The sequence below is a fragment of the Gorilla gorilla genome, chromosome 6 (assembly GCF_029281585.2).
Source record: "Gorilla gorilla gorilla isolate KB3781 chromosome 6, NHGRI_mGorGor1-v2.1_pri, whole genome shotgun sequence".
NCBI lineage: Eukaryota > Metazoa > Chordata > Mammalia > Primates > Hominidae > Gorilla > Gorilla gorilla.
Window position 1 is genome coordinate 163,922,287 of NC_073230.2, and position 22,689 is coordinate 163,944,975.

Genomic DNA, 22,689 nt, shown 5'->3' on the forward strand with positions numbered 1-22,689 from the left:
ATCTAGGGAAGGAAGAATCGGTGCAGAGGGAGGGGACCTGGACAAAATACCATAGCACCCACTGCAGTCCACTCCTTACACCTCCAAGCCCACTTGCTTCTCACAGTGAGTTCTTTCCATCCAGGGTTCTGGTTGGTGGGATGAGGCACGACCCTCACTGTTGCAGCTGGTCTCAAGTCTGTGACAGATACTCATCATCTCCCTTCTCCACTAGCTGCCTGTGTTTTCCTGCACCTGTGCTAGCATCTCTGTTGACCTTGATGTCAGAATCATCCATGAGGTAAGGCCCTCATCCCTGAGGGATCTGACCCACTGGTTACCAAGATCTTTTCATGCCATGACTGCCACATCTATGTATTTACGTTCTGGAGAATAACATGTCCACGCTAATCACCTTGCTGCCAAACACATCTGACACGGTTTGGCTGTGTCTCTACCCAAATCTCATCTTGAATTGTAGCTCCCATAATCCCCACATGTTGTGGGAGGGATCCAGTGGGAAGTGATTGGATCATGGGGGAGGTTTCTCCCATGCTGTTCCTGTGACAGTGAGTGAGTCTCGCAAGATTTGATGGTTTTATAAGCATCTGGCATTTTCCCTGCTGGCACTTCTCTCTCCTGCCGCCTTGTGATGAAGGTTGTGTTTGCTTTCCCTTCTGCCATGATTATGCATTTCCTGAGGCCTCTCCAGGCATGTGGAACTGTGAATCAATGAAACCTATTTTCTTTATAAATTACCCAGTCTCGGGTATTTCTTCATAGCAGCGTGAGAATGGACTAATGCAGCATCCTTCTCTTCTCCCTCCGTAGCCGCAACCTGCCACCTCCTCATAATCAGTTACCCCTATCACGTTGCTGACTCTTGTCCTTGCCTGCTAGTCTCTTGGCATGAGCAGCCCAAAGTGAACAAGTTACATTGAACTATTGCTATGGCACCTGATGGGAGCTCTGTCTCTCTAGGAACCAGAACCTCTAGACACACAGAGCCTAAAGTCGCATGGACAAGAAGGACAACATTGCCAGGTGGTCACTGATTGTGACAGGAAGCATGACGATGTGCTTCTATTTCATGATTTCCAGGCCTGTCCGTATAGCCTACCTTAAGGACAGCCCCACAAAATGACATTGATTTATGGTATCACTGTCTGTAGAGGGATGGTGTTGCAGAGTAGAGTCTCCTAGTAGTATCTCCCTAGCACATTTGAGAGGCCATCTCCCCTCTCCATCAGGCTGGCAGTTTCTGGGTAAAATAGTGTATTAATTTCCTAGGGTGGCTGTTAACAATGTGCCACAAACTGGGGCTTAAAACAACAGAAATCGATTTTCCCACAGTGTGGAGGCTACAAATCTGAAATCAAGGTGTCAGCAGATAGGGCTATGCTCCCTGAGGGCTCCAGGGAAGAGTCCTTCCTTGCCTCTCTTGTTCCTGGTGTTGCTGGCAATCCTCAGTGTTCCTTGGCCTGTGGTGGCATCACTCGGCTCTGTCTTCACATGGCCTTTTCTCTCTGTGTCTGTGTCTTCACACGTCCCTCTCTTATGAGGTCACTGTCATTGGATTTAGGGCCCACATTAATCCAGTGCAATTTTAACTTGATTACATTAGCCAAGACCCTATTTCCAAAGAAGGTCACATTCACGGATACCAGGGGTGAGGACTTCAATACTTCTTTTTTCTCAATCGGGGAGAAGTGCAGCTCGACTTGCAACAAGTGGTCTGTGATGGGACCCGAGGCCATGTGCTCATTGCTGTAAAGTGGGGCCATTGGTTCACAAGGATGCTAAATGCAATCCTGTATCAGAGGATGGAAACTTACAAAGGTCCTTGGACGGTGACCTGGCTGAGACCCTGCAGGCAGGAGAGGCAAATCCATCCCTGCTGATGAATAGCCGCCCTTCAAGGTGGCTGGTGATCCCCTTCCAGTGTTCTATGCTGCAGTGTATGCTTTCTGGAGGATGTTAAAAGTGATAAAAACATATCCACACTTTGTCCTTATTCCCTGTGGTTCATCTACAAGCCTCTTTCACAGACATCTTTCCTTCCAGTCATTCACCTTCCAGACCTTTAGCCACTGATCATGAGTCTGTATCATCTTCTTTCAGGCTGCTCCCCTTTCCAAACAAAATGGAAGATCAAGTGCAGCACCTAGAGCTCTGCCCCTTGGAAGGGTCTCCTCTGACTGCTGTCTCCCAAGGCCACCCAGAGTAGACATGAGACAGCAGCAGTCTTCTTGCTGACTTGCACCAACACAGCAGGCTGACCCACCTGTGAATTCCCCTTGGCCCTGCTGGTGCCGCATCAGCTGGACATGTGGCCAGGGCTTTGAGCTGAGGGGTAGGTGCTTGTACAGTGATGACAGACGGCAGGGTGGTCTGGGCCACCTCTTGTGGAGCTGGCTTGCACCCTCCAGCTCTGCTCTGCACCACTTCTGTTTTATGCTGTTTTGCTGCTGAGCCCACCCAATCTTGTGGGTGGGTCTGCAAAATTCCACATCTTGATGGTCATATTTTGTTCCAGTGTCACTTAATGTCTCATGCTCAGATGCTCTATTTCTGCCAGAGCCCTGGCTCACACAAACTGCTTTTCCAACAGTGTAATGTTTCCTGTTGTAGACGGAGTGACTTTCCTCCAGAACCCTCAGGGTCTATACAGTGACTCTTTTACTGGTGTTTATCATAAAATCCTCATGGAGTTTTTTCCCATTACAGGTACTCCTAGTAACATAAGCTTTGCAAATCATAAAGCCCAAGCAGTTGGGCTGCTTTCACGGCAGCCAGGACTTCTGCTAGAGCCATTTCCTGCTCTCAGCCCCAACCGAACCTGGCAGCCTTTCCACATCACCAGGATGTGAATCAGAGCAGCTGCCTCTGGCATTCAAAGTGCTGACCAAGTATTAGGTTTCCTTTCCAGCAGGGGGAGGTACCAGATGCAATACGTATATTTTTATAATGAAAGGAATACCCTGTTACACTCCAGGCCACTGAAGCCCTAACACCATCAATGACGTTGTGGGTGTCCGATTCTTCAAAGACAAAATTATTTCTCACATTTTGGAGCACACGTATTTTACGGAGGACTCTAACAAACTTGAGACTTCTTTTCTTGCTTGTCTTGTCTTATTGACATCCCACATCAACACGGTGGAGCAGCGTGATGTTCTGATGACAGCAGTTTTCAAACACTGTGGTCTCAGGACCCCTTCATATTCTTTAAAATTGAGTACCCCAAAGAGCTTTTGTTTACATGGGTTATATATATTAATATTTACTGGAAAATAAACTAGAGACATTTTCAACATATTTGTGTATTTGTTTATTAAAAATAAAATAATAAACACTTTACATGTTTATATAAGTGATACCTCATTATGAAAAATAATTATTTTTCATAAAATATTTCCGAATAGCATTAACATTTTTGCAAATCTCTTCAAGACAGCTAGAACATCATATGTTTCTACATTCCATCTGTTGGGATATGTTATTTTAGTTTAAGATTGTGAAGAACATCCACTTTCATACAGATATACAGCAGAAAATAGAGTACTTTAATACTATTTTCAGATAATTATGGATATTTTTTCTGTGATGCTATATTAAAACTCAGTGAGTGGTAGCACCTTAAAGATTTGTTGTGATGTGGAATCTGAAATTGTATCATGCATGTTTATTATGCTGTTACATTAAAATTCGTTGGTCTTGGCCGGGTGTGGTGGCTTAGGCCTGTAATTCCAACAATTTGGGAGGCTGATGGGGATGGATCAATTGAGGTCAGGAGTTCGAGACCAGCCTGGCCAACATGGTAAAATTCCCATCTCTACTACAAATACAGAAAACTTAGCTGGGAATCGCTTGAACCCGGAAGATGGAAGTTGCAGTGAGCCAAGATTGTGCCACTGCACTCCAGCCTGGATGACAGAGTGAGACTCTGTCTCAAAAAACAGAAGCAAAAACAAACAAAAAAATCAGCTCCTACTTGAATGAAATAGATTCATACCTTCCCATTATAGAAAAATCTAAAATAAATATTTTTCTATATGCCAATGACATGACTTGATTACAAACCATAAGTAACCTCAATAGACAACTGAGTCTGCACTCGAATGATTGCTAGATGGCTGCAAACTACCTTTTGGAAAGGTTTTAGTAGATGTCCCATGATTTGTTTATATGTCTATAATTCCCTCTTCTCCAGTATAGCACCTCGTTCAGTTATGTGGTTGTATCTTTTGCTAGTATCTTTTGTCGGATGGTATATTAGCTTGCTAGGGCTGCCATAACAAAATACCACAGACTGAGTGGCTCATACTAGAAATTTATTTTTTCCTAGTTCTGGCAGCTGGAAATCCAATCTTGATATCTTCTAATCTTCCAATACTGGTATCTTCTAATGTCTCTCTCCTTGGCTTGTAGATGGCCACCTTCTTGCTTTATTCTCACGTGGTCTATCCTATGCACACACACATCCTTGGTGTCTCTTTGCATGTCTAAATTTCCTCTTTTCATAAGGATGTCAGTCAGATTGAACGAGGCCCTATCCTATGGCCTCATTTTAACTTAATCATCCCTTTAAAGATCTTATTTCTAAATATAGTCACACTATGAGGTTCTAGGGGTTAGGACTTCCATATATAAATCTGGCAGGGGGTAAGGGAGGGGGAAGGAGAGACACAGTTTAACCCATAAGAGGTGACAACCCAGGAAGGTATATTTCCCAATACTGCCATTTCAGAGGTACCATATGGCAGATGGGAGTTTTATACCTTTTCAGATTCTTTTCCTTTTCAGTGTTTTTCAAGATAAAATTGGGGCTATGATTTAAGATGAAGCTGAAATATTATGATTTTTTATTTGTGTATTTTTAAGAGATAAGCCAGACTTTCTGAACAGGGTTTGTCCCTTCTGGAAATGCTCCATTGGATCTCTCCTTTGTGGGAATATTCTATTCAGTCCCTAAATTTATGACACTCTATTTTTCACAAATTATCCTCAGTCATCCTTGGCTTTGTCCCTATTAACTATTCTGCTGCTCACTTAGCTATCAATACAGACAGCTGTGGCCTGGGGAATCAGTAGGGAATATAATCACAAGCCCACAATGCCTTTCAAGATTCATAGAGATCCACTGAGGCCCGCCTGTGGGCAACACAGTTCATCCATTCCTCCAGATATCAGGCCCTAAACCTAGATGCAGAACTTTTTCCAAAGAAGAGGATTCAGAGTTTACATCTCATTCCCATTAGTTCCATGACCTCAAGAAGGTGATTTGCCTTAAAGAAGCACAAGCTTGCTTCCAGATTGGGGCCATGCACAGTTGCTCTGCATGCAGGCAGTCACCATCAGCTGTTCTTAAGTGGTGTTTGAAACAGCCCTGTGAATAATCCGGTATTTAATGATGTTGTCCCGTCCTCTAGGTTCCAGTGGAGGACTTTCTCTTTTCTCAGTGCATTCTCCTGATACTTGTTTTACTCTGCAAGAAACAAAATCTTATATGAAAACATGCTGCTAATCTTTAAATAGTTAAAACTTTCTGACTAAATTTACTTGTAAATGCACAGGATTTCATGACACTCATTTTATATACTTAAAAAGAAAGCTTATTAACACCTTACCTTTTTCCTGCCATTTCTGTCCATCATTTTTAAAATTTCAACTTCTTTTATATGCTATATCATGTGCCTCTTTATGAGGTGCTTTCAATCATAATTTCTGGTTAGAAGCTTCTGATATTTTCTCAGTTTCTGTGGATGTGTTTGTGGTTGTTTTGTGTGCATGTGTGAGGGGAGAGTTAAATTACCTCTTTCTTTTGAGTGAGATGGAGCTCTTATAATAACTTGTATCCCAATTTTTCCTTCTCGGGAAGCAAATTTAGTAGGGACCACTGGAGACTACCCATCTGCCTTATGACTCTGAGGAGATAAAGCATTCTTCAGCCATTCCTGTTGGAGCCAGGTGAAGCATTCTAGCTCCAACACCTCAACCATCTCTAGGAACAGCAGCAACTGCTATCTCGCCTCTCCTCCTTTAAGGAAAACAACCCTTAAGGGAAGCAACTGAGAGCTGGGTAAGAAGAAAGCAATCACGTGCTAAAATCTTCTGGAGAACAAAAGTTAGTGAAACTATCTTAGACCCCTAATTCAGAACTCTTGCAGGAAGAGTAAATACTTATGGAAAGCTGAGAAAGCAGTGTCTAGGGCCTCCAGTCCACCCCTAGAGGGACGTGTGTGGTGGCTAGGGGAACGTTTTGAGGAAAGTTCATTGGTCAACTTGTTCAACGTGGCGAACTCATTTCAGGCAAGAGAGGCAGCACCGTGGACAGCGCCAACCCTCCTGCTCCCGGGCGGGGCGAGGTGGCAGCACCGCGGACAGCACCACATGTGGTGGCGCACACTGGGAGCCGCCAGGCGAGGGGAGCGCAGCAGCACCGCGGACAGCCCCAAAGCCGCGCGCTCTGAGCCAGGAGGCGGGGAGAGATGGCCTTATCAGCTGATGGCTTACGTAGGGCTAGATCTCCACTTGGATAAGGCAGGTCTCGGTGGGCGCGCCAGCATTCGCTCTCCGGAGCTGCAGCCTCCGAAGGGGTGGTGGGGGCAACAGGGACAGAAGGCAGGTCCCAGAAAGCAGGTCCCCCCAAAACTGGCTTCCCTAGCACGGAGTTAAGGCTGCAGCCGGCTGCCTAGAGAGAAGGGTGGGCAGGGAGGCAACGCGGTGAGAGCGACTGCTCTGACGCACCAGCCCCTCTCCTGCACCCACAAGCTGCTGGCCGCCCAGCTTCTCCCCGATCTGGGAGATGCTCGGCTCTGGGCAGCCAAACAGCCTTTCCACCAAGGCGAGGAGCCCTGGGCTCCTGACAGCTTAGGCGGGCCCTGGCTGCGACACGCAGCCCCTCGCCTCTGCTTCCTTAGCCTCTGAGGGCTTCAGACCTGCCGCGCTTGCAGCCACACCATCTCCAACGGAGGCTCACTAGCAGGAAATTGGGGCCAAATTCACAGGCACTTTCCAGAAACTCCCCCACTGGCCAGAGGTTGCAAACATCCGGATTGGCTCTGGGCACAGTGGCCGCCTTAAGTCCTCCTGAACACCCCTTCTGCAAGTACCCCAGGCCGGTCTCCTGACCCAGAGATGGATTTACCTGTGAACCTAACCTCCTTTTCCCTCTCCACCCCCTCCCCTTTGGAGACCAACCACAGCCTCGGCAAAGACGACCTCCGCCCCAGCTCGCCCCTGCTCTCGGTCTTCGGAGTGCTTATTCTCACCTTGCTGGGCTTTCTGGTGGCGGCGACGTTCGCCTGGAACCTGCTGGTGCTGGCGACCATCCTCCGTGTACGCACCTTCCACCGCGTGCCCCACAACCTGGTGGCATCCATGGCCATCTCGGATGTCCTGGTGGCCGCGCTGGTCATGCCGCTGAGCCTGGTGCACGAGCTGTCCGGGCGCCGCTGGCAGCTAGGTCGGAGGCTGTGCCAGCTTTGGATCGCGTGCGACGTGCTTTGCTGCACGGCCAGCATCTGGAACGTGACGGCCATAGCCCTGGACCGCTACTGGTCCATCACGCGCCACATGGAATACACGCTCCGCACCCGCAAGTGCGTCTCCAACGTCATGATCGCGCTCACCTGGGCGCTCTCCGCTGTCATCTCTCTGGCCCCGCTGCTTTTTGGCTGGGGAGAGACGTACTCTGAGGGCAGCGAGGAGTGCCAGGTAAGCCGCGAGCCTTCCTACGCCGTGTTCTCCACCGTAGGCGCCTTCTACCTGCCGCTCTGTGTGGTGCTCTTCGTGTACTGGAAGATCTACAAGGCTGCCAAGTTCCGCGTGGGCTCCAGGAAGACCAATAGCGTCTCACCCATATCCGAAGCTGTGGAGGTGGGTATCTCAGCAATCCTTAAAAGTACTCGACTTGCATCTGTACAGAATATATCCCCAGGCCACCTGCCCCACCCCCACACTTGTAGAAAACGGAACTTTTTGTGTTTGGGAGTGGGGGGAGTAAACTGGGAGAGTGGAAGAAAGCATCAGAGATGTGCTTTGCTCTGACATGTTCCCTCTCACAGGGCTAATCATATCATGTTCCTTCTCTAATGGGTTGTTTGTTAAATATACAGAACACGAGGAGTTCAGACTGCGTCATTCTGCAGGGTCCCCTTTGGCCCCCAAATTCTATGGATCTATAACACCCTTTAGAACATCTGAATAAGCTGGTATCTGGGGTACACTGATTCAGTACACTGGAAAAAACTAGCAGCTTCCCGCACTTAGAATGGGGGTGTTCCAGGAGGAGGGGAGGCAGGGATGGGAGCATGATTTGATAAGACTGCCATGAGTCAGGCGATGCAGGTTGGCATTTCATCCTAGTCTATTCTTTTTCTTTGCAAATTACAGCAGCCGGTTTATTAAAAATATGGTATCACCTAGGTTACTATCATTCTGTGGCATCCTCCCGTCCTGACGTAAGACTGAAGATGTTGCCTGCACTAGTCCCAGAGCCTGCATTTGTTATCTGCTTCCACTGCCTTGGGGTGTTACTTTATGGGTCTATCCCCCACAGCCCTATTAGGTTGTAGGTGTGACTGAGGACCACTTGTCTGCCTTCCTGAACATGAGTAAAGCTGCAGAAGGAAATTAAAAATCCAGGAAAGAGAATTCCCCAGCTCTCTATGAGAGGTATTTACTGCATGACAACCACTATAGCAACAGCGAGGGAGCTTTTCTCATCTTCTCCCACTCCTGTTTTTTTGTTAACTCTTAATAATCTGACCCTATGACTCATGATTCTGCAGGCTGCTCCCCCTTCATTACCAAGGAAGATTCCTTGAATCTAATTCACACATTTAGGTTAGACCAGAAGTCTACACAGTCCCCATTTTCTGTTGTTGGCTCTGAAACAAGAAAGTAATTTAAGTAAGCATATGGAGTGCATACTATGGGCTTGGTGCAAGATGTAAGCGAATGATAGAGATGTTGTCTTTGCCCATGAAGAGTGTGGTCTAGGGAGGGAAATAGACATCCACACTGAGCTCTGTATGTGCTTTCTAGAGTCAGTAGCTAATTCTAACCATCCCCAGTCAGTCAAACTTAGAGGGACCAGAGGTGTAGCTAGGGAAAAAGGGGAGAGGGCATCATCCTGGAGGAAAGAAGAAAACGAGGGGTCAGAGGCTACCTGTTCTTTTACCTATATCAGCACTTCTCAGCGAAGGGTAATACTGCCCTCCAGGAAACATTTGGGCTGTCTGGAGACATTTTGGATGATTAAGAATTGAGGGCCAGGTGCGGTGGCTCACGCTTGTAATCCCAGCACTTTGGGAGGCCGACGCGGGCAGATCACAAGGTCAGGAGATCGAGACCATTCTGGCTAACATGGTGAAACCCTGTCTCTACTAAAAATACAAAAAAATTAGCCGGGCGTGGTGGCAGGCGCCTGTAGTCCCAGCTACTCGGGAGGCTGAGGCAGGAGAACGGAGTGAACCCGGGAGGCGGAGCTGGCAGTGAGCCGAGATTGCGCCACTGCACTCCAGCCTGGGCGACAGAGTGAGACTCTGTCTCAAGAAAAAAAAAAAAAAAAAGAATTGAGGATGGGGTGTTAATGGCATGTAGTATAGAGAAGTCAGAAATGCTGCTAAATATTGCACAATGCACAGGACAGCCCCTCAACAGAGAATTGTTCAGACCAAAATGTCAATCGTACTGAATTTGGGTAACTCTGATCTATTAGATTTCTAAGCTGAACAAAGAGTGCTGATGGGTAAGAACACTGAAGCTTCCATCAAACTACCTGAAGTGATATTTCATGTGTATGAGCGTCCACTCAAATTCCAGGCCAGGAACAAGAAGACTGGTCACCTCCAAGGGCCCTCCTTTTATGAATCCTCCTCTCCCCTGATGTTTATTCAGGCAAATATAATTTACAGTCAACCCCAAACACAGCTTTAGAAGGAGAAAGTTAATTACAATTCCATCCCAAGGCTTGCTGTAAAAAGATGAAGGGCACTCTCATTTCTCTGCTTTGGTGATAGCAGAAGCAAAGCATTATAACATCTTTGTGCTTTTTATATAGATAGACACACACACACACACATATATATATGTGTGTGTATATATATATATGTATATATATATACTCTCTTCTCTCTCTACCTCTCCCAGATCAGTTTTGGAAATGGTCCCCTTGGCTTAGCAAAAGGACTCAGAATAATCCAGTACTCTAAATATAATATGGGGCTGCCTCTGTCCTTATGTTATGTTGAAGGGTTAATTACAAACCAGGCCTCCTGATTGTTCTGTGATAATGGGAGTGGGCGTCAAAGTTTCTAAATGAGTTCTACCACCAGCTAGCTGTTCCCTGGGGAAACCACAACACTTCTCTCTTGTTTCTTTATCTGCTGAGTTTTATTCAAATACATGCCATGAAATCCTAACCTAGGTCAGAAATTGAGCTGGGATCTGGCAACACAAGACAGATAAGACTTGCCCTTGTGAAAGGACGAGGAAGCCACTGCTAGAGATCTGAAATAAAATGACAAAGAAAAATGCCTTCCTTAATAGAGTGAGCGGGGGCTGGGCTGTCTAGGTGCAGTTTGCCTAAGAAGAGCAGAATGCTGACCTGAAACTGCGCTTTTGGGAGGTATGGAGCCTCAGGGATTGGTGGATTGTTGAGATGTGGGTAGATGACACCCTCTGTATGAGAAGCTGTTGCTGATTGGTTGTTCCTCCAATGCGTATTTACTGAAATGAGTCCATCTCTGGTGGTCTGACTTTCAGAATTGAGGGGCTAACACCAATAATCTACACAGGTACTATAGACATCCAGGAGGTAGAGACTGTGTGAACTATTTTACCTTCTATTATTCTAACCCTACTTGCCCTCCCATCCTTATTCATTCTATATATAATTAACAAAATTAATAATCCTCTGACTCTCAAAATTATAGGCTACCAATGATACTGAAGCTATGCATATATTTGATTCCTGTATGATCCCTGCAGCGACCTACACCTAGAAGAGCAACCTATGCAAAAAGACTCCATACATGTAGACAAACAACAGCAAAAGCAAAGCAAGCATCAGTAGGATACGTAGATGAATAGCATGACACCATTTGCCAAACAGTACACCTTCATGACGAGAGGTTTGAAGCCTTTTACACAGATCTAAGACAATTCCCTAATGGTAGGTCTCTTAATCAAAGATCTAGTTACTTGACACAAACACCTCAGCCTTGTGACCTTATACAAGAACATACTTGGTTACAAATCCTAAGAGAAGAAAATTTTAAAATATATTGATTGAGATGAGTTGCCCTTGATCAGTAGACTAAGTGTAAAACTTATTCTGGGCTAAAGAGCACTCAGTCTTTTCCTCAGTGCGTGGGAACATTTTCTTCTCAGTCTGTCTGTGTTGGTCCTCATTCAGCCAAAGCGGCAGGAGAGATCTCCGTGATTATCCAGATTTTCACCACTGTTGTTGGTCCTCCTTAATGATGAAGTTTCGTCTGTGGAGATGTGATGTTCACATTGCACGTTGATCACCATGAGTTTATACTATTTTTTAGATCATCTGTTGAATCATCTGTCAGGACAGAGCTCTGCAGAAGCATGTAAAGTTCTGAACAACAGATGCTGAAGGACTACCAGATAAACAAGAATAATTACAAATATTGTAAGAAGAGACTGGAAAATCTCCCAAGTTCTTCTTCTTAGTTCCAGTGCCTTCTTAGTCAATTCTTTGTTGAGGAGCTGTCCTTGACCCAAGACTTCCCAGCTTTGATCAGGAAAGCAAGTCCCAAAAGTTTCTTGTGTCTCTTTAGGTAGCTATGTTCCTTTTTCTTCTAGCTTAAACATAGATTGCTTCGCCTCTGTCATAATCCAGGTACAACAAGAAATGGTAGCTATAGGGTAAACTCTTCCATGACTGGCCACAAGGAAACTGAAGGCTATTCTATTCATCATGACTATTTGGGTTAATTGTTGTGGCCTGGGAGCTTAGGCTATATAATATGTTATGTCAGCTAATGCAGGCATTATTTACTATGACAACTTTTAAAAAAAAACGTTCTTGTTATCCAACTGTTTAAATGGGGTCATTATCTTCAGGAGGCTTCTCTGAGAGAATTTTGTCCCTTTGGACTCTTCGTAAGGAGGTATAGTCCATTGAGGGCATTGGCAAGCCAGATTTTGGAATGGCCTAACCTATGCCCCTATGGAGCAATTAACTTTTCTTCTCAGTTGACTTTGAGACACTTAACGTCAGCATAGGATAAAGGACCCAGGAACTGTAGAAGAGAGGTGATCAATCTTAGTGAGGCTGCAGGTACGTTATCTGTAAGTATTGCCAAGATGGTCACTAATTCACATGGTCATCTGTTTGTCCCGAGGTTCTTGGTTTAATGGCAATGTCCACACTTCTCTTTCTGGAGGTTCCCTGGAGGACCTCAGTTTAGAATGGTTTGGGGTAGCATCAAGTCATCAAATAATTCACATTTGTTGTCCATTTTTAGAGTACCTGAAGGAGATGTTTCTACAGTATGTTAAATAAGTGAATTATTCTGGAAGTATACTAATTATTAGTTTACATACGTTCTGTTTCATTTTTTTAACTTAATATGGACCTACTGGAAAGGTCCATAATTTAAGCATTGAACAACTTGGCTTTGGGTAAGAGATTAAATTTTATGAGAGAGACTGGACTACTTATTATATATGAAACCTGGTATTGTTATTTTTGTTTTTTAGCATACCATCAACAACAATATTTCATTGGAATTTGGTATTGGAATTGGCAATACTTACAGAACTCCAAGTTCTGTCTGGAGCCAGGACACTTTAATTATAGAAATGCAGTTATGGGATTCCCCTTCCTTGTCTAAGGGTTTCAGAGCTGCTGGGTGATACATGTTACACCAGGAGAAGGAGAAAGTAACCATGAACCATTATCAATCAATGAGTAGAAAAATATTGGATAGTTTCTGTTAGCAACTGGGGCTTATTACATGTGGTATATAAGATTTAAAGGCCTAATACCAAATGTTCTGAAGATGTGTTGACTAGTTGAATTGATGCCTGTAATTTCTCTGAGACAAGGAGGCAAAGCCTCCAGGTTACTGAACTAAGCGGTGAGCTTAAAATAAGCAATGTTCTTTGACAGGTGCTATGCTGTCACCTTAATCCACCCAGAGCGTGGCCCCATATTTTCATATTTGCTTGAAAAGGAATGTTCATGATAACCTAGGAAGAATCAGTCTTAACTCTTATGCATTCTACTTCAATTAAATTTTCTAGTTGTGGAGTCTCTTGTCCATAGAGATTCTAGAACCATCAGTATTTCTATAGTAATTTTTAAAATTACATGCAGTGTAGGCATTCTCACATCAGATCAGCTATAATCTCAGCATGAACAAGGGCTGCAGCACATTTTATTTGGAAGCAGATCCTACTTATTGCAGGTATGTCATAGATTAAAGAAGTATTCTTTTGATAATGATCTGAAAATATCAGTTATAAGTTGGCATACAGGATTGTTAAAGATTGTTACTACTTGAATTGTTCCATTAAGTAAAGTTGATTTTCTCTCAAGCCTTTGAAAAATTTACTATATAGCCAAAAATTTGTCAATTTGTCATTCATTATCTTGTTTCACTATCTGGTATAACCTATAACCAATAGGTTTTTTGTTTGTTTGTTTGTTTGTTTTTGAGACAGAGTCTCACACTGTTGTCTAGGCTGGAGTGCAGTGGCATAATCTCAGCTCACTGCAATCTCCACCTCCCAGGTTCAAATCATTCTCCTGCCTCAGCCTTCCAAGTAGCTGGGATTACAGTTGTGTGCCACCATGCCTGGCTAATTTTTGTATTTTTAGTACAGACGGGTTTCACCATGTTGGCCAGGCTGGTCTCAAACTCCTGACCTCAGGTGATCTGCCCACCGCAGCCTCCCAAAGTGCTGAGATTACAGGTGTGAGCCACTGTGCCCAGCCACCAATAGCTTTATTGAATTTTTTGTTTGTTTTTAATATTTAAAAACTTGCTACAATTTTCTTTTTTGCTTTTCAGACAACTTTAAAAATGTACATGGAATGATCTTTTGTTCTATAATAGTGGGGTTACTGGTAGTTATACTGACACCCACATAAACAAAAACATTATATAGTTGTACATCTAGTTATAGAAAATTCTCCTTGGAAGTTTAAAAAGACAAAGAAATTGTTGAGTGACAATACCTTCCTTGGAGTGGCTTTATTAGATAGATTGTATATAGTTGTCATTTTGCTTTTTAGCCAACATGAGATGTTCATTCTTTCAAGGGTCCTCCTGCTAGCAATATATTAATATATACAGGGATCCTTATCTCAGCTCTCAAATCTTTGAGAACAGAGGCCCTTTTGGATGCCTTATCTAGAAAGCCATATCTTGTATTGATTTATAGCATTTACTTTCTAAGTCTATCTGGAAATGTCTAGCCCCATATTGGATATTTTGCAAATTGGCAATTTCACATTTCAGTTTACTTTTTCTTATTAAATTCCCAAATTCAGGTTTAAGTCCATTTATAGAAAGACGTGACAAGACTATACTTCAGCTGATGGGTATACACAAATATGCTGCTTGAAGGTTTTCTGAAGTCTATTTTCTATCTTTATTCAGCCTCCTGAGTAGCTGGGACTGCAAGTGTGTGCCATCACACCTGGCTAATTTTTGTATTTTTTATAGAAATAGGGTCTCACCGTGTTGCCCATGATGGTCTCAAACTCCCAAGCTCAAGTAATCCTCCTGCCTTGGCCTCCCAAAGTGCTGGGATTACAGGCGTGAGCCACCAAACCCAGATTCATTTAGTTTACTTTGAATCTTTATTCAACCTCTCCTTAAAAGAAAGCCTTCTAAAATTACATAATATATTTTCTATTTTTATATTTAAATTTTCACAACTGGGTTATATAACTCTTCTATTTTCTATGCTTCTTTTTTTACCATTTTTTTCTTATCTAAGAGGATTTTAGTTAATTTAACTAATTAGTACACACCTATAGTTCAAGAAAATAAAAATTTTGTTTGATATTCTAACAAAATTATAAATTCTGTAACAAAAGTTTAGAAAATTTTTCTTTCTTTTTCTTCCTTTCCTTTCTTTTCCTTCCTTCTTTTCTTTTCTTTCTTTTTTTGAGGCAGGGTCTTGCTCTGTTGCCCAGGCTAGAGTGCAGTGGCACAACCGTAGCTCACTGCAGCCTTGAAACCCTGGGCTCATGCAGTCCTCACACCTCAGCCTCTGAGTAGCTGGGACCACAGGGATATGCCACCACACCTGGCTAATTTTTAAAATTTTTGTGGAGATGGGGTCTCTCTATTGCACAGGCTGGTCTCAAACTCTTGACCTCAAATGATTTTCCCACCTTGGCCTCTCAAAGTGCTGGGATTGCAGGCATGAGCCCTCATGCCTGGCCTAGAAAATTTCTTAATTATAGCTCTTAGCTTTAGACAAAGGTTTTAATTAAATTCTATAAATCTGATTTTTCTTCTGGTAATTTTATAATGTGATTGTGTTTTTCCTGAGAAAACCCTGGTTCATTTAGGAAGTGAGATAAAGCTGAATAGAAAAATACAAGATAGAGATCTGCAAAGAGGATAGGTTTGGGAAGGTTACAAAATCTTTGAGACTATTTTAGTTAGGATTTTGTTTTAAGGCCTCAAAATACCAATTAAAGAGGCTGACTTTTAGCCATTTGATGTTTGTCTCCTAATTTTTCTAGAGCTTCTCTTAAATATCTTACTAATTTTTCATTCATCAGATGTTTTTCATTAAGTGAAAAAAGTTTGGCATTTGTGAAGAAAATTGCAAGAGTTAGGATCATAATGCAATTTTAAATAGGAAATAGAAATTCTTAAAAAAGAGGATTGAGATTTGGACATAAACAAGCCATGGCACATGAGGAAGAGGCAACTGCGGTTGGTCAACAGTTCATGCTTGTGAATAGTGTCTCAAGGTCCTGGACCAAACAGATGGAGAAGGGGACACATGATTGTCTGTACAACTATCATTAAGCTGGAAAACAATAGGACAAAGTGATATATTTCCACAAGTCGACAAGTCAGGAATGCCCTCATACGAGCTTTGTAGGGGACCCCAAGCAAAGTTTGATCAATTGCTTTTTCATAAATTGGTCACTGGCCTAATAATGGTCTTCAAATCATTAGCCCTCAGGTCCAGCTTGAATTAGATTGGAAACTTATCAAGCCAACGCCTTATAGAATAGTTCCTTCTGTATTCAACAGAAGAAGGAGTTCCAGGACAAAACAAAAACCCATGCAACGAGACTTTGCACATGTAGACAACACACAAGCAAGGCAAGAGGCCATAGGATAAGTAGATTAATGGCATGACAATATTTGCCAAATGATACACCTTCATGGCAAGAGGTTTAAAGCTTTATACATAGATCTAAGACAATTACCTAATGGTAGATAGGTAGATCTCTCAATCAAAGATCTAGTCACATGATACAAACACCTCAGCCTTGCGAACTTATCCAAGGACATAGTTGGTCACAAATCCTAGGATAACAAAATATATTGAGCAATAAGAGCCCAGTGAAACTAGGCAGAACTCAAATCCTTGTTGAGACTGATGTGCTTGGCTGCAGACACAAAGGGCAATTGAGTTTGGGGCCCAGTGAATGCACTTGTGGCCCAAGGATCCCACGGAGGGCCTTCAAAATGACTTCAATGGAACCTCCAGAACTGTCCAGGGGCGATGCCACTACTGCTCAGAGTCTGAGATAGAAAGACAAAGCTGAATCTTTGACTCAGAATAGCGAGAGGGAGCTATGCTTGTCAGCAATCTCCCAGAGCAGAGCGGAATGCCCATCATCTGTGATTCGGGGCAGTGTGGGGTTCAGAGACTGGAGGACACTCAGAGTAGCAGCAGGCTGACATCAGCTGCAGAATGGAGTTTACTCAGAATGAGGCTTTCTGTTGGATGGGGTTTTCTGATGGAATGGGATTTTCTGTTGGAATGGGATTTTCTGCTGGAATGGGGTTTTCTGTTGGATGATTGGTGCTCAGAAGTGTGTTTATTGGGGTGAGTCTGACCTTAATTGGCTGACTTTCAGAAGTGAGGGCTGACACAGATTAGTTGGTTTACAAGTGTATATTCCAAAACTGCATCATCCTTGATTGACTGAAGAGGTTTAAACAAGAAAAATGTCTGCTTGTTATCAGTTATAGAACAATCAGTCTTCTCCTAAGTTTGTGGAGGGTTTTGATTCACACCCTCATGGAGGCTTCCTTGATGTGTAAGGCCATTTTTAGCTTAAACATTTTTATTGTTCCATTGAGCTCCTGTGACCCATCTCTCATTCTGACAGTGGTGTGGTCTAACTTGCAAATCACCTGAAACCACACTTCCAAGGTAAGAGTCTATACCTTAACTTCAATACCCATTATTGAAGGTAATCCATTGACTATCTAGGACATTATTAGACAGGCAAAGCAGAGTGGTTGGATGAAATAAAAGAACATACCAGATTTGTGATTAACCAGTAAATAATTATTTAGCATGCAATCATTTTGGAAGGATGAAAGCTCTAACACATATGTACCTGTCCCCAAAGAACTTGTTTATTGGGGGAGATGAGGCTAAGTGTTCATTTAGAAAAAAATTTATATATGAATCTTAAATTGTGAGTTATGTACTTTATGTGCATTTCAGAGATTATTAGGAAAAATTAATTTGGCTTAACTATTCACTTTTTAACCCTACTTCCTCTCTTTCTGTGTGTTTACTAATGATCAGGTTGAATGTAGTAATTAATATAGCGTTATTGTCCAGATTCAATTAAGTGCTTTATTGCAATCATTGATTAGAAGAGAGCAAAGAGCTAAGGGGTCCATAAATCCAAGGGCCATTGAGTAAGCAAACAATTCCACCATTTGAGGGCATTATAAACCTGAAACTCCACAAACAACCAAGATCCTCCTAGCAGCTGGAGCCTCTATTGTCCCAGGGGTACCATTTTAATTCAGTGTCACTCTTTCTTCTGTCAAGTGAGTTGGTGTTGAATGCAGCACTAAAGATAGCCCAGTAAAATAATCAACATGTCACAAGGTAATAGAAAAATATGCTTTTCTGAACAACTTGGAGTTCTATGACTAAACTCTAAAAAAATTCTAAGCCCTAAGTGTCATTGATATCACCAGTGTGATCATCACCACTGTGAACAGTATCTTCAGTGTGACCAGCATCTCCAGTATAATCAGCATCCATGGTGTCTCCAGTGGGACCAGCATCCCCATTGTGAACAGCATCTCCAGTGTGACCAGCAGCCACAGTGTGAACGACATCCACACTGTGAACAGCATCCATGGTGTTACCAGGGTGACCAGCATCCACAGTGTGAACAGCATCCATGGTGTTACCAGGGTGACCAGCATCCACAGTGTGAACAGCATCCATGGGGTCACCAGTGTTACCAGCATCCACACTGTGAACAGCATCCATGGTGTTACCAGTGTTACCAGCATCCACAGTGTGAATGGTATCCATGGTGTCATCAGGGTGACCAGCATTCACAGTGTGAACAGAATCTCCAGTGTGACCAGCATCCCCAGTATAATCAGCATCCATGGTGTCTACAGTGGGACCAGCATCCCCACTGTGAACAGCATCTCCAGTGTGACCAGCAGCCACAGTGTGAACGACATCCACACTGTGAACAGCATCCATGGTGTCATCAGGGTGACCAGCATCCACAGTGTGAATGGCATCCATGGTGTCATCAGGGTGACCAGCACTCACAGTGTGAATGGCATCCATGGTGTCATCAGGGTGACCAGCATTCACAGTGTGAATGGCATCCATGGTGTCATCAGGGTGACCAGCATTCACAGTGTGAACGGCATCCATGGTGTCATCAGGGTGACCAGCATTCACAGTGTGAACAGCATCTCCAGTGTGACCAGCATCCCCAGTGTGAACAGCATCCCCAGTGTGAACAGCCTCTCTAGTATGATCAGAATCTATGGTGTTTCCAGTATAACCAGCATCTCCAGAGTTACCAGCATCCTTTATGTGACCAGTGTGATCAGCCTCCACAGTGTGACCATGTCTCAAGTATGACCAGTGTTACCAGTGTCCCCATTGTCACTCATAAAAATGTGCCAAGGGGAAGGAGAATTTCCAGAGGGTTGAAGAGTCCAGCTAGAATTCTTGTTTTATTGCCGTCTTGGGACAATATGGAAAACAGCTTCCCTGATATTATTAGCGGGTCGAATTCTGTTAAGGAAACTGGTAGCTTTCCCTCTTTCCTTTATGCTGAAAAATTAAGCTAAATATGGTTTGGATTTCTATAAATGAATCCCCTCAAATGCATTTCCAGATATGCCTTGATAAATCAGCAACCAAAGGTAACTCTGGTTTCATCTAGAGGTACAGAAAGTGGGATTTTCAGTGCTTATTTTATATGTGTTTTTAAAGGTTGGACTATTATGGACCATTGGTTTCATTATTTATTATCTTCTTTTAAATTTAATTTAGTGTACAGACTTGATGTTATACTGTTTTGCAAATAAATGTCAGCAAAGCTCTTCTACAAATTTGGTAATTTATTCGTCAACTAACATTGCCTTAACCATAGTGTTCCTATTTTCACCTGTTATTCCATGTGATAGTAAGTCAGTTCCTTTCGAGTCCACTTTATAAATGCTGCCAATAACTAGTTAAGTGGGTTAGATTAACCTGACAATTCTTTGCCTAAAAGATCGTATGCTCTTTGAGAACAAGCTGTGTAAATATTTTTAAATGTACTAGAGTCACAGTATGCTGGAGAGGGGAAGAATACTATTTAACGTCAATGCAGTCTCACCCACCAGAGAATGAATGACTCAGAAACTGTCCCACATTTTGATTGGATCAATTAGGTTGCTAATTCAGTAAATTTATGATTGCTTCATATTTAGGCTGCCTCATCAGTAGACACTCATTATATCAGTTCTCCCAAGAGCTAAAAATAGGACCAGAAGGGAGGAAGAGCTTCCTTTCCCAGGAATTCTACTCCTTGAGAGAAGGAAGTGAACTGGAGAGCCTGATTCTGTGGGAACCTGCCCTGTGGAGGCCTTGGGGGCACCCACAGGAGACTAAAAGACTAGGGTCTCAGTTTTACATAAATATAGGGGTAGAGGAAGACACAGAATAGACCCAGAGAGAGGTGTCCTGGTTACTGGACTGCCTCAAACAGTAGAATACGCTATGGGGCAGAGCAGTAGGAGCTTTATGCCAGAGGAAAAGTTCTAACATTATAGAGGGGACTTAAATGAGCCCAGAAGGTTATAAAGATGGTAGAAAATGTGGTCCTAAGTGTACAGGATTTTGATAGGAACTTAGGACACTTTTGATGAAGTGTGCACCTCTGCCACTAAGTTGTGCATGCCATGTTGCCTGCTCGTTTCTGCTACTGCCTCTGTTGAACAGACAGCAATAGGGAGTCCATCTTCATGATGTCAATTTCATCACATCTGGTCCTTTCATTTCTAAGATGTAAGCAAACACCCCAGCTCTGTTGCCTGGTTTCCATATCTGAGGGCGAGTGCCACAGGCCTTCAGGTTCCCACACCTATCCATCGAAGACTTTCCCTTGAGTGGATGTGCGGAATCCAGGCCTGTCAGTGTCTAGGCTCAGCCTAGCAGGTAGACTGAGGTGGCTCCTCATAAAGCTCCTGCTTGTCTTTTACAGGTGAAGGACTCTGCCAAACAGCCCCAGATGGTGTTCACGGTCCGCCACGCCACCGTCACCTTCCAGACAGAAGGGGACACGTGGCGGGAGCAGAAGGAGCAGCGGGCCGCCCTCATGGTGGGCATCCTCATTGGCGTGTTTGCGCTCTGCTGGATCCCCTTCTTTCTCACCGAGCTCATCAGTCCCCTCTGCTCCTGTGACATCCCCGCCATCTGGAAAAGCATCTTCCTGTGGCTTGGCTACTCCAACTCCTTCTTTAACCCCCTGATCTATACAGCTTTCAACAAGAATTACAACAGCGCCTTCAAGAACTTCTTTTCTAGGCAACACTGAGGGAGAGGACCAGGATTGAAAGAAGTTTCTTCCCATAATTCAGTGGAATTCCCAGTTCATCCATTTCCCATCCCCACCCAACAGCCATGTGGACTGGATGAATCCTCACCATTCTCCAGGGTCATCTTCAGAACTGCACTGGCCTCTTTTCCACCTCCTCAGTAGGAATATGACTCCTCACAGAGTTTTGGTGACATGATGTATCTAACTTATCTGCTATCCCTTTCTCTGTGCTGACAGTCATGGTCTTTGCCCGCAAAGTGTCCTTTCCTCCCCAAATTCACTCTGGCATGGTGATCGACATTGTCTTAAATAAGTCAAACAAGGCAAATAAGAAGGAGGAGGTAAAACAATATGGGCAGATTGAGATTGAATAGAAAAGAATGAACAAGTCATGATGTAGACCTCTGAGGGTAGGAGACCACAGTTCCAGGCTTTCTGGCACAGTCCCCATTTCAAATATTCTCCTCTGTGGTCCTAGTACATATACCCTAATACCGATGGGGTATGACCCAAGAGTTGACCACAAAGCACTGTCTCCAAATATATTAAAGTACATAGTCCTATCCATGAGAGCAGGGAATCTTAGCTTTAAGATTTTGTTTGTGGCAACCACACACACACATACACACACACACACAACTATGAAAGAGGCAGGTGTTCTAGCTGGCTAGTTTACTCCAAAATGCAATCCGTTGACATGAAACAGGCACTGAGGGGCCGGGCGCGGTGGCTCACGCCTGTAATCCCAGCACTTTGGGAGGCCGAGGCGGGTGGATCACGAGGTCAGGAGATCGAGACCATCCTGGCTAACACAGTGAAACCCCGTCTCTACTAAAAAAAATACAAAAAAATTAGCCGGGCGTGGTGGCGGGCGCCTGTAGTCCCAGCTACGCGGGAGGCTGAGGCAGGAGAATGGCGTGAACCCGGGAGGCGGAGCTTGCAGTGAGCCGAGATCGCGCCACTGCACTCCAGCCTGGGCGACAGAGCGAGACTCTGTCTCAAAAAAAAAAAAAAAAAAAAAAAAAAGAAACAGGCACTGAGGGTAACTACTTCCTTTCATTTTGAAGCAACAGTTTATAAACAGAAAAGTCTACTGGTTTCATAGAATCTGTCAGATTTGTTTATTTGCTACTGGTTCAATGCGTGTGGACTATATTCGAGTGTTTCTAGGCAAAGACCTTTATCCTCAAATCATGAGATTAGAGTAAAACAACTGCTGTAAGGTTGAGCATTTCATGACCAATGACTGTGAAGGCACATTCACCAAACACAGGCACTTTAAGGGCATCCTTGATTAATTTGCTAATTGCTATTTTTTGTTGGTATGTGAATTCCTGCTAGGAGGCCGAGGCTAGCAGGCAATGAAAAAGACAGAACAATGGTAAGATGCAGCCCCAGTCCTCTACAAATTGACAGTATAATTTGTGAGGTGAGGCAGTTAAGTGATGATGCATCATTTGGATGATCATGTAAAACCAGTGCCATTACACAAAACTTTAAAAAAAATCCTAGGCAATAAAACTGCCTGTGGTCTGCTATGTCTCTGACTCTTCAAATGCATGAATTAAAGAATGATATAATAATCTCTGAATTATTGTAATTCATGTAGTATATTGTATATAATAAATTATATCAATTAAGAGTTC

The 22,689-nt window shown here is 43.6% G+C and overlaps 1 protein-coding gene across 1 annotated transcript; it reads left to right on the forward strand.

Moving 5' to 3' along the window:
• The first annotated feature begins 6,563 nt into the window (after positions 1–6,563).
• On the forward strand, positions 6,564–22,073 carry HTR5A (5-hydroxytryptamine receptor 5A). Its single transcript, XM_004046538.5, has 2 exons — positions 6,564–7,860; positions 20,708–22,073. Exons 1-2 carry the CDS (start codon positions 7,120–7,122, stop codon positions 21,038–21,040), a joined length of 1,074 nt encoding a protein of 357 aa, XP_004046586.1. The 5' UTR covers positions 6,564–7,119; the 3' UTR covers positions 21,041–22,073.
• Positions 22,074–22,689: the final 616 nt, after the last annotated feature.